This window comes from Dermacentor silvarum, chromosome 2 (genome assembly GCF_013339745.2).
Source record: "Dermacentor silvarum isolate Dsil-2018 chromosome 2, BIME_Dsil_1.4, whole genome shotgun sequence".
Lineage (NCBI taxonomy): Eukaryota > Metazoa > Arthropoda > Arachnida > Ixodida > Ixodidae > Dermacentor > Dermacentor silvarum.
In genome coordinates, this window is record NC_051155.1 from 255,115,291 (window position 1) to 255,128,666 (window position 13,376).

Here is a 13,376-nt window from a genome sequence, read left to right on the forward strand (position 1 = left end):
AATTTGAGGAGCGATTGAGAGAAATGGCAGAAAAGCGGTGGGCAAGGAGAATTTTTAGTTATTTGTACATGAGGAATGTTGACACAAAATGGAGGAAGCTGACCAGAAAATTGTCAATCAATATTTGAACTGCGGGAGGGTTGCAAACCAGGAAACAGCGGTTAAGAAAAAGGTTAAAGAAACAGAGAGGGGTCTGTGGAAAACAGGGATGCAGGCGAAATCAGCACTGGGAACATACAGAACTTTCAAAATATCTATGATAATTCAAGGGGAAGCTCTTTGTTGTTTGAAGCCAGGACGGGAGTATTGCGGACTAATGTACCGAGTCAAGTACCAAGGTATAGACACGTTGTGCGGTGCGTGTGGAGAAGAAGAGGAAACGGCTGAACACCTCATACTTTTCTGTAAAGGGCTTAACCCTACAGTGCAAACCAACGGTACCAACGGGGCTGCTTTTTTCAAAGCATTGGGTTTTAGGGACAGTGGAGGCAAAATAGACTTTAAGCGGGTAGAAATAACCAAACGGAGGTTATCTGATTGGTGGCTAAAATCAAGGCATGGGTGAAATTTCACCCACCACAAAGTACAAAATGTGTTAATAGTCATGGCTAGGTGGCGTATGCCACCGCCTGATTTAAAGAGTTCAGCCTCATCCATCCATCCATCATCCATCTATCCATCACTTCTGATGTCGCCTCTTGTCATGCCTCTTGTACTCTAGCGTAACGCAATGAGTTCCAAAATGGTGTCTTATGGCGTATCGCGAGCATTACGTTCGGCGGTTTTTCCAGTCAAGGTTTTTAGCACTTAAAGCCTGAACAGGCTTCCAAACGTGTCGTAGAAAGGCAAATATCGTTTTTAGCTGTCGTATTCACTGCAAAAATGATTAAAATCGTAGCCGATCGCACGGGAGAATCAAATCCAGGTAAGCAGGCTGGAGTGTGCAACTGCATTTTGTCGGTTTAGGCAACGGTATTAGAACATGTTAAGTATGTAATAAACCCGCTAGAGGTTAATGTACTCGGCTTTTCTAACGCTGCTTATATTTGTGGAAAGCTAGGAGCGTTGTCTCTCGCAAGAAGCTTGCGATTTGTGTTTTCATCTCGAGTCTCCTACGGCCTAATAAGAATGACAAATCGATAAAACCATTTTCTCCTTGGGAAAACGCGGGGAGCAATTACGACAGGGGGGAGGCGTCTCATTTGAAGACACTGCGCCGAAATAAGAGGTCGTAAGTAACATGCAGTGGTATACTGCACCGCGACAGAGCACGCACCGTGTCCATCAGCTCGAATCGAGGATGCGTTGTCGTTGCATACTTGCGAGCTGTGCCCCAGCGCACAAAGAAGGGAGATGCCTGAACATATGTGGACCGGTTGCATTATCTTTGTCACGCAGCGACGATGCTACTGTTATTGCATACATATTACCGCGCAGATTTGGGAAATGTAGTGCTCACGGTTACACTTTTTTACCAGAACAAGGGTTCTCAAATCGTATTAATCCTCAATAAATGCAAACAGCGGATTAGCGCTTGCCAGGCAGGTAGTGTAGTCCTACCACGCAATCCATAAATATAATTTCTACTGGTATGCTGTTGTGGCACAGTGGAAATTAGTGCATGGTGTTGAATGTGTCGCTCTATGCACTTATTGCTGTGGAAGTATTTGGTACGTTAGTATGTCAAACATTGATCACATCAAATGTAAAGCCACAATGTGTACATGTGGAGTGCTGATGAATGACTCTTTTCACGCCACTTTTCAGATGATAAAAAAATGGGCAAAATGGAACGGCCTGAGAACAGAGCGCCAACCCAAGCGACTGACCGCAGCGGTGTGACAAGTGAGACTGTAGCATCGAAGCCTGTGAAAGAACAGCAGGAGCCGTGCTTCCACCGTAGTGCCCTGCTACTTGCTCACCGCGGAGGAGTGCATGGGAGGCCACGGAGCCTTGCACTTCCCCGAGAGCTGGCCATCAATGTGGTGGCCAAAAATCCTCAGCAGCTGGGCACCCCTGGAAGCAGCAAGAGGGCGGGTCCTTCGAGGGCGTCCATCTTGAAGCAGAATCCAGCTCCCCTTATTGTGGATGAGATAGATGCTGCCGAGGAAACTGTGACGACAAGCTTCCCAGGTAAGGCTACAGGGAGCAGCAGGTCGGGACCACAGATGTGCCCTGTCTGCAAAAAAATAATCAGCAGTGCCAGCAACTTGAGGCAGCACTACACCATATGCCACACATCCTCAGAACGGCCCTTCCCATGTGACATGTGTCAAAAGCGTTTCAACACTGAGAGCAACCTCAGGCAGCACCGGCGAACACACACGGGTGAGCGCCCCTTCCCATGCCCACATTGTGACCGGTCTTTTGGCACATCTACAAACCTGAGACAGCACGAAAGGACTCATACGGGTGAACGGCCTTTTGCCTGCTCCGAGTGCCCTCGTGCCTTCCAAACATCTAGTAATCTCAGGCAGCACCTGCGGATACATACCGGTGAACGACCTTTCCCATGTCCTGAGTGTGGCAAGCGTTTTGGGTCATCCGCAAACCTCAGGCAGCATCGCAAGACACATGATAATCACCGGTTAGAACAGAACAGGCACGAGCTCCTCGTGAAGATGTCTGCATGTGACCAGCCTTCTTCAAAGAAGGGCAGTGAGGAGGACCCTGCAGAGAGTGAAGACGAGGCACCTCGGCCAGACACTGTCATCCTGGTGGAGATGGACGAGAGGGACGAGTCCTCGAATGGCACTGAAATGATTGTGGGCTATCAAAGTGTAGCCGATGGAACTGGTTGACTGCTGTTGCATGCAGCATGTCAACATCATGCATCAAAGTGTAGCCGATGGAACTGGTTGACTGCTGTTGCATGCAGCGTGTCAACATCATGCAACTGAAGTGCTTTTGGCAAGGTGTTGCTTCCGAACCTAGTGTACTGCTCAGTCTGTACATTATATTGTGAAGAGTGTCACCTCACTAATACAATAATTACATTCTAAAAAGAAAAGTTGGAATCACTGTGTGGCTCATTTCACAAGCTTTGAGTTGTTCAAAATGGAGGAAATTGTTTATTTTGTGTGTTCATGTGCATGGCATGTGCTTGTGTGTGAGAGAGAAAGTTGTGCATAAAGCAAGGAACTATGGCTGTCATAAAAGCCACAGATCTAGGAATTGAAAGGCATTGCTACTTAAATTGTGGGCTCCTGAGTATGTTTTAAAATGTCTCAAGATGTAAACTTCTTTGCACTGCACCATCATTCTTTGCGAGCATCAGAAAGACTAATGATCTTGCACAAATCCAGAAATGCAAATAATGAATTTGCCATCAAGGAAGCTCAGCAAGTACTGCCAAATTTTGCCAAATAATTGCCAAATTTCACCTCACAAAGTACTGGAAGTGCAGATGACCCAATGCAAGGATTCTGTATTGTGTTGTATTGAACGGTGTTCTGGAAACTCAATACTAGAAGCTAGATGTAAACTGCCAAAAAAAATGCTCCAAACATTATTGCGCAACACTCATTGTGAAATTACGAAGAACCAGTGCTATGAATGAGATTCCATACAGCATGTAAAATGGATTAACACAGCATATGTCTGCCAAAATAACACTGTTGATATCGATGTGGCCATGTTGGTTTTGCTGGTTAAAGTAATTTCACGCCAACTAACCTCGTTCACTGTGCTGCTGGTGCCTTCATTCCTGAACTTTGGTGCAACTTGAATGCTTTGCGGTAAGTTGCTATAAAAAGAAGGTAAAGCTATCAACACTTTAATAGGACCACTGACAATAAGGGTGCAGCAGCTGTATTATGGATCGCCATTGGTTACTGATAATAGATTGACCAGTTGGCATGCCTATGCTGTCATGGTCTGTCCATTGTTGTTTTGAGCTTTGTATCGGTAAGACCTTGAGTATGGGTGGCATGATCTCGGGGACGAAGGTATTGGTGCAGTAGCATGATTCTTCAGTAGTGTGCACTGATCTTTTCAGTGACGAAATTTGTTTTTGCTTCTGCCAGAGGCATTAGCTATGACATCAAAATAATTTCTGCCACTGTATAAATATACACGAGAGGTGTCAAGAATTTCAGGAAGTCAAGGAAGGAGCAGGCAGTCTTGAACGAAACTGTAGGCTTCCTGCTAAATGTGCAAAATCAAATATAGGGTCCTGCAATTTTTATTTAAGAAGTCCCTGTGCAGCCCTTTTAATTATATGAGGAGATCAGTGTGCCGGAAGCAGCTTGTAAACTGTTTTCATATGGGTCTGCAGCCTTAACCACAGGAAATTGTCAAGTAAGTAAAACAATTAAAATATTTGCCTTGCATTTGGAATCTTGAACATTCACGGAGCGCATATTCAACAATGCATTTTTCATCCACCCATCCTCAATTATTTGAACAAAATTCAGCCAGCAAGGCTGCCCCAGTTTGTACCGAGTAGCATGATCTGCAAAGAAGCTAATTTGCCTAGTGCGTCGAAACATTCTTGGTATGTGGTGTCGTGTGCATGCGTGTGTGTGTATGTGATGGCTCACCACTGACACATCGACATGGTGGCAATTGGTGCAATTGGCTTCATGTGTGCTGCATAAATTCTAAACGACTGAGTCAAGTACGATTGATGTTTTGTAACCAATGGCTCTGAGCCCTTTCAGACTATTTGTACAAAACTGCAGAACGGGGACTTGGGAGCTCTTCTCATTTTAACTGTGTGCAGAGACAACTTTACAGTTTTAGTTGAATTCAGCACTTGTTTCATGGTGTGAGCACACCTTCTGAAACGTGTTGGTGTAAAATGCTACCAAGGTCATTATTTTTACGTTTCTTATGTGTTTATTAGAGAGCTTTAGCTTGTCTGTAAACATATTGCCCTTTGCAGGAGGCATAGCGGCAGGGCACTGGTGAAGTCCCTATATAGGAAAAGTACCGCCATCCTTTGATCAACGCCGCTTCTCTCTCTCCTGTATCTCTGATTGGACGATGATAGCGTGCACTTTCACTTCTTTTTATTTTGTTTTTTTCCGCCTCGGAGCCATGTTTAAAGTCACTCTGCGCAGTCGCCGGCGGCGGCCGCGGCGCGTGCCCGCCTGAAAACTTTCTAGGGCCGCCACCGTCAACTTGCTTTCATAAGCAAAAAGTAAAGAAAAAAACAAGCGCTTTAGGAGAGGAGATGGCGGAGGAAAGAGTAGATGGCGGTACTTTTACTATATAGGGACTTTAGGCACTGGTAGGCGCTGGCGACATCTTGTGATGGTTTGTCCAAACACAACACGTTAGAAGCGCTTTTGTCTTACATGGGTGCTCCTATGAAGGAAAATTTAACGTTAACTGTATGTTGACAATCGTGTCACTGCCATCACTTTACAACAGAAGCTGAGTTGAGCTTGGTGGGCTCGGCGGCTGTGCCACAGCACAGCTATCAAATCTAGCTTTCTTCATTATGCAGATGCCGTTCCATACGTTCACTTGCCTTCTACTGCCTTTGTTCCTTGACACCGTCTGGACCCTGGGCTCCGGTCGAGTTTTCTTGGAAAGCCACCGACTTGCATCCGCCTTTCTACAGTGTCACCAACGCCTCTGCCTACTCAGCGCGCTCGATCTGCTGGACCCTCGACACGGATTGGAAAGCGCCATCGACAACATCACTCAGCCAGCCACAGACGGCACTGACAAAGAGCCATTTCAAATAGAGCTTTATTCATTCATTCAGCCAGCCACCTATAAAGGAGCGGCAATCACCTACCGCGATCTGTGGGCTTGGCGGCTGTGCCACGGCACAGCTATAGAATCCAGCTTTCTTCATCATGCAGGTTAGTCAACTGCGCAGCCTTTTTGCTTAGAAAATGCAGTAGTTATTTCCTGATACAGCTGCCGAGCCCTCAGTGTTTGATTACTGTTGCTACCAAATGCTGTCACAGTGTACAGTCCTTGTTACTACTTGCTGGTGACATCGAATCTAACCCCGGACCTGACAAGTTGGATATCGCTCTGGCCGAATTGAAAAAGCTGTCTGCTGGCCAGACAACACTAATCAATGAATTGCAAGAAATCAAAGGACGCATGGTTTCCATTGAATGAGCGATATCTGACTTCAGCACTCGCCTCACCAAACTTGAAGAACATTGCCAAGCTCTGCCCACAATTCAGACCAACATTGAAACAGTTCAGACTACCACTAACCAGACAGTGTGTTTGGTTCACGACCTAAAACTTCATCTCGACGATGCTGAAAACCGCTCACGCAGAAATAACCTCATTTTTTGTGGTCTGCCTGATTCATCCCCTCGTGAAACATTTGCCGAATCTGAAAAGCTTATTGATTACTGTCTTCAGCACATGAAAATAACCTTGGATCCTAAAGATATTGAGCACGCCCACCGGCTTGGTCATCATACCTCAAACCACCAGCGCCCTAGCATTGTCAAATTCACATCATTCAAGACCAAAGAAGCTATTCTTTCCAACAGGCCTAAATTAAAAAAAAAATATTAATGCCTTCAGTGTCGGCGAAGACTCTTCCCGCTGTGTTCAATACATTCATAAGCAATGAGTTGCTTTCGCAAAAAAAAACTCAAAGATTTTCTCTCCGGTATAAGATGCTGCATGTTGGTCCCAAGTGCTATTTCTTTGACGAGACGTCTAAATCAGTTAAGGAAATCGCATAGCATACGTCTCTTCATCGCCAGACTCCACAGTACCCTTTCCCACTTGTCGTCCTAGAACCAACCCCCAAATTAATCTTGGTCTTTCGGTAATTTTCACAAACATACGCAGCTTCCTTCCAAAACAAGAGCTTATATCTGCCCTCGTATCATCATCTGGCAGTAAGATACTCCTACTAACTGAAACTAGGCTAAATACTAACATAAGTGGTTGTGAAGTTTTACACGATTTGCTGAATTTTTGCCTTATCTGTGCTGACCGTGCCGGTTCTTGCCAGGGAGGTGTTTTAATTGCAGCTAATAAGGAACTACCATTCTCACTTATTAGTGTCACATCGGACCTTGAGATTTTGGTGCTCTTATGCCGCACTGCGCCAATAACAACACTAATTGGCCCCTGCTACCGACCTCCCCATGATAATCCCGACTTCCCCCGCAAGCTTTACAAATAACCGCCAAGTATCCCAGCGCACGAATTATTCTTTTGGGTGACTTTCACTATCCATCTATTAACTGGCACCATCTACCTCATGTTTCGCTACCTCAGGAGCCTCGTGAATTTGTCAACCAATGTCTTAACTTTAATCGTTTCCGAAAAATAACTGAACCAACACGCGTCACAGAGACATCAGAAAACATTCTAGATCTGATTTTAACTAGCCACCCTGAGACTTCAGCTTCGAGTACTTGCCTTGGGAAAATGAGCAACCATAAGGTAATTCACGCCAAATTTAACATTACTCCCAAACACAGGAAAGTGTCCAAAAAAATGATAAGGCTTTACAATTAGGGTGACTACATAGCAATAAAGAGTTAAATTCCTTTTTCCCACATTTCGAAATTCACCACCGTCAGAACACAATGTACAAAAATTGGTCAACCTTCAAACTTAAAATTAGTGATCTAATGAACAGGTATATCCCAAAATGCACCATCAATGCTGATCGCCAGAATCCTTGGTTTACCAAAACACTCAAAAGATTAAAAAACAAGAAACAGCACCTCTATTGCGCAGCGAAACTTAAACCCAGTTGTGTTGTGTGGGAAAAATACTATGCGACTGAAGATGGATTACTTATCTGCGGTCCAATGCGCGAAATGTTCTTTTCTTCACCAAGACTTACCCAAAGTGATAACCAATAACCCAAAAAAATTCTGACAGTTGATAAACCCACAACAATCACGCGACATCGCATTTACCAACGGTAATGGTGACACTCTGCGATGCTCTATGTGCCGACATTTTCAACACGGCATTTTCATCAGTATTCACAAGTGAACCTGAAGAACCACTTCCTTCATTGCCTTCTACTACTGAGTCAGTGATGCCAGCCATCATTTTTCTTGAGAATGGCATGTCGTGTATAATGGACAGATTAAAAATTTCATCATCTGGTATCGACAAAATTAATCCAAAATTTCTCAAGAATACCAAGAACATTTCCTTTAATTTCTGTGTTTGTTGTTTTCTCAGTCACTCGCCACAGGTATCATACCAGAAGACTGGAAGATGGGGAAGGTCGTCCCTGTGTTCAAATCGGGTAACAAAAATTCGCCGCTCAACTACCAACCCATTTCACTAACTAGCATTTCTTGTAAACTCATGGAGCACGTCATCTACTCTCAGGTTATGCAGCATCTACATTCAATAAATGTTTTCACTTCATCCCAACATGAATTTCTAAAAGGCTTGTCGTGCGAGATGCAGCTTGCCATCTTCCTTCACCGATCTCCATTACAATCTTGATAACTTACAAACTGATGCCATCTTTTTGGACTTTGCCAAAGCCTTCGATAAGGTACCACATAAACACCTACTCTTAAAGCTTTCCCAACTTAACTTGCATTCAGATATTATTGCATGGATAATGGAATTCCTCACGAATCACTCACAGTCTGTTGTCATTAATAACTACTCCTCCAACAGTTTACCGGTAACATCTGGTGTTCTGCAAGGAACTGTGCTTGGACCCCTCCTATTCCTAATTTATATTAATGATTTGCCGCAAAATGAATGATATCATGTTCGCCGACGATTGCATTATTTATACTCCAGTTGCTAACAATGCTGATCAAGAATTTCTCCAGGACAACTTTAACGCATTCCACTATGGTGTAATCTGGTTGATAACCCTTAATCTCACTAAATGCAAGCTCATATCTTGTCATTGCCGTTGTAACCTGCATTTATTTACAGACGTGATTTCTGATTCTCCTGTCCAACTTGACTGGTCCTACACTTATCTAGGCATCACTATCAGTAATTATCTGTCATGGCATGAGCATGTAACAAACGTAATCTCATCCGCGAATAAAAAACATGGCTTCCTTAAATGTCATCTTCGCGATGCCACTCTCTGCGCTACAAGATGGCGTCACCAAAGCGGCCACTCACTTAAATGTCTGTAGTGAGCGCACCTCCATCACGCATGTCTCAAAGCACCGGTCATCCGTTTAAAGTCTCACGCCAACGTGCCTGTGTGACTACCTTTTTCAAATCATTTTTCCTCCAAACAGCAAGTCACTGGAATGACCTTCCCCATGAAATCGCAGCCATCACCTGCCCATGAGCATTCCTAGATAAAATTACATCGCACCCGTCATCATGAAGGACATGTTATAATTTGTAATGTTAGCCCCACCCCTTATGTAATACCTCCAAAACGGGGGTCTTGAAGGAAATAAAAATGAAAAAAATGAATGAAAAATCAGAATACAGTCTGTCACTGCAATAGCTTTGTGACTCCAAACTCTCTGCACTACAAGGTGGCGTCACCAAAGCGGCCACTCACTTAAATGTCTGCAGTAGCCTTCTATTCCATGAAGGGTAACAGGTATACTGAGCAGCTAAAACTCTAGCTTCTGCTCTTAAGATCAATGGTTCTTGTTAGCAAGCCACAGAACCTTAAATAATTATAGTACCTTAACTCATTCCTGAAGTAACAATGGCATACCATATGAAATGCGGTGAGGGCATATGCTACGAAGCTCATTCTTTTATCCTTTCTGGGGTATCTAAATCTTTATATACCTTCATACACTAAGCTACATTATTCACAATAAAAACTTCGCTTCCTTGCATGTTTCTTAGCACCAGCAAACTTCCAGCCATTCCTTACTATGGCCTCCAATGCAGGTTCATTTGCATTTTCCCTACTGACCTTAAAACCTAATATCTCAGTAGGCTAACTACTTCCATGTTTATTGCCGGATGGATACTCTTATGACATTATACTGGAATGTGTTCAATGGTTTCTGCACCATTTTCACATGCTATGCACAAGTCGTCTTCATCTGAAACATTTCTGCTATAGCTATGCATTCTCAGGCACCCTGATCTGGCTTCCGAGAGAAGGGCACTGCCCTTTGAACTATCATAAACTTCCGATTTCATTTCTTGCAGTTTGATATTGTTTTATTGCTGGCTTCCTCTCCATTGTGCCTAACTGGTGCACTGTTTCTGCATCTTTGACTTTATATTTTTTCTGCCATTCTAGTGCAATATTTACTGACTCATTTTCTCCACTGTGATCAGGATGTGCCTCCCCCATTGCCGCTCAATTGCGTCTCCCTGGCCACGCCGCGGCCCTTTTGCTGTAAATTGCTGTCTGCCTCGTAACGCAAAGAGGTCGCACCCGAGCCAATCACATGACAAGCTCTATGTCAACAAAACAATAGCAAATTGCACCAACCGCATAAAGTTTCATGGAGTCTAGCGATGGACCTCAACCAAAGTGAGAAAGTGAGGCTGGTGAAGAAGAAGTGTTGCTACTTTCATTCATGGCGGGCTCACAGCAACTCTGTGCTCTTCAGCACATGCTCTTGTCAGCCAGTCTGTTTTGAGAGATGGCTGCATGTCCCGAGAAGGCAAGGTCAGTCGCCCATTGTGCACTGCTATTTCTTTCGTGAATTAACTTCAACTCGATCGGTGTCATACGGAGGGCAGGCACACAAGGGAGGAGCCTTTCTCCTGGTTCTCTATTCTTGTTGACTGGGACGTGTAGCTTTTACTACTCTGCATGGTGTTCGTGAGACGAAGCGTGCATAGTAGCTGCTTATTCTCATCATATCATAGCGTTTTTTTTCTTAAATCCCTCTGAGCAGAGTAGCAGTTTGTAGAGGACTACTATTAACTATGTAAGACCAACTTCTCTTTTTCGTTACCTCACCGGGAGTGTGTTGGGAGGGGGGTGCAATGAATATACTCTCCTAGCCTGCTTGTTACTATATGTCAGCTTTAACTTATGAAGTTATGAAGTTATTTCTTCCCTGCTTTTTATCCTTTTTTTTTAACTCCACTGTTGGCCATCAGTTTTGAGCCCCAGCATTTCTGGAATATAGATGTTCCCTACCCTTCTGGCTTAATATATTCGCATGCCATTCGAATGTGCCAAGTTGTCTCCAGCCGCCGTTTACGAATGAAGCTTGACAGGTGCGTCTTCTACTCGAGCACGGCTGTGGGGCTCTTCGGCTACCGGAGGCTGCTTCCAATAGCTGTTGAGCCATATGTAGTGAGCTTGCTATGAAGGCACGCTGAGGGGTCTTAGAGGCATCCCCATCTACAAGAAACCCCATGACGTGGCAAAGCAGTGTACATGCAAGACTATGTTCTTGAAATTTAAAATCCCGAGATGTGTCAGATGCAGACTGCAGTGATGAGGATGACGGAGGAGTTTCTGACACTTATTTTCTCAAGCCCTGGTACCGCCTGATTCATTGCTGGTCCCTCAGAGTTGGTTGCGCCATTTCAGTGTGGAACAACCAACCAATCAAATCGTGTTCTATCTGATGAGGATAACGAAAGCTGCATCCAGGGCATGATACAAACTGGGAACAGTGAGGCTGCAGGAAATGTGGCAAAATGTTGTGAAGAACCCCATGTTGCTATCCAAGAATGCGGTCAGCATGTGCTCCCCTTACCACCGTGCCTTACCAATGCGAGAGCCAACCTGCACTTCGAACAACACTCGGAACCCTGTGCAGCGTCTACAACCACCTGCGACCAGAGCTCTACGACATCTCAAAACGCTGGCTGGAATGAGGGAAGAATGTGAGAATGGTCCTCTTACCACAGGTACTACAGCAAGGTGGTACGACATACCAGGCACCGCACCATACGTGCAGTTTTTGCCGCTGTGTTAGACTTTACTATCTTCGGGATCGGCCCACGAACACAGTTAGACGCAAAAATTAAATTGCGGTTTTAAAAATATTGTATATAGTTAAAGGCTTTTTGCAAGTACGTCTGCTATTGTGCACTCAGATGAAAATGCACGCGCTCTGCTGGTGTCCGATGACAAGATCACGCACACTAATAAAACGTGAGAACGACCGCTGGCCAAATATTGATCGAGAAAACTATAAGTCGGGTACAACTTTAGAAGGCAGCGGCATTTGCCCCTCAAAGGCGCATGCACACGAGCCTGCACCAATGGGCGCGCACTATGGACTGACGTCACGAGCCGGACGGCCGGTGACCCCGCCGACGGAGAACGTGCAACCTGCGCTTCGAGCTGGGCAGAGTCGCGTCAGCGGGACTATTTCTTTAGTTGCGGATCGAGGCATTCGACTGCCGCGCTTCGGTTATCTGGGCGGGGCCTCTCCTGTCTTCTTAAGTTGTACCCGACTATACATTCGCTGTCTCACGCCACTGCGCGTTAGGTGGCGCGTGGAGCATACTTACTGTAATATATGCTACCAAAGGGTAGATATTAGGGAGCGGAGGTGGGAGGCGACTCCACCCCCCTCTCACGCCCCTGCTCGCCTTACTGCAGATTTACTGAATGAAAGGGCTCAGGCCCAGTGGCGCACCGACGAGGGGGGGGGGGGGGGGGGGGGGGGTTGTAACACCCCTGAGGCCGACTTAACCCCCTTCCCTTTTGTTTAACCTCTTTTACTTTCCTTGCGCATTTGAGTACTGCAACTAAGATGTAAGACGCGCAATCGTCTGCACACTCGCAAAAAGCGAATTTTTTGACAATTTCCCGTGAAGAAATTGAAATTAGTGCTGTTTAGATGGTATTGGTACCCCCCCCCTCCCCCCCCCCCCACCTGGCAGAGATCCTGGGTGCGCTACTGCTCAGGCCTCAAGTGTTGGCTTTTAGCTCAACAATGGCACATTGCGATTTAGTATGCACGGACCCGTCCTTGTGAAATAATAGAACTTATCACTAGGTATTATTAAATTGGACTACCGGGCCAATTGGACTACCAACAAATTTTTTACTCGTCTCCATCCTAAATGCACCGGGCTTGAGAGGGTAGTTCACACTGGAACATTCATGCCGCGTTTAGCTCGAGCTAGCGGACTCATCTGCCGGCGGAACTGTGCTGCCGACCGGGCCGCGCATTTACATTCGCGCGCCCGTACAGCCGGATGACTGCAGCGCACCCGCGCGGCACTAACGGGAACTACGCATCTAGGTGCTTTTCGGTCCTAGGGGTCGCGCGTGCCTATCTGCGTCGAGTCCCCGCTCGCCGCCATAGACGCGGGAACGCCTCCGCTGGACCAGGCTCGGCAACTCTCCGCAAGCAGGGTGGCATGCACACTGCTGGAATCGATGTCTATCCTGCATTGTTTGAGATAAAACGAAGCGATACAAGGTGGAACAACGCGTTTGCGCGAACGGAGCTGTGCGTGCACAAACAGCGCGACGACGACCACGTTGAGAAGACGATCGTTTTCTAGTGCGGCCGTGGCGAGCCGAC

The 13,376-nt window shown here is 45.7% G+C and overlaps 1 protein-coding gene across 1 annotated transcript in view; it reads left to right on the forward strand.

The window, feature by feature from the left end:
- The first annotated feature begins 703 nt into the window (after nucleotides 1–703).
- Nucleotides 704–13,376, forward strand: part of LOC119440801 (zinc finger protein 629) — a 48,997-nt gene continuing 36,324 nt past the window's right edge. The window contains exons 1-2 of the mRNA XM_049663059.1: nucleotides 704–925; nucleotides 1,768–2,798. Coding sequence (XP_049519016.1) covers nucleotides 883–925; nucleotides 1,768–2,798 — 1,074 coding nt within the window. The 5' untranslated portion in view covers nucleotides 704–882. The remainder of the gene's footprint in view (nucleotides 926–1,767; nucleotides 2,799–13,376) is intronic.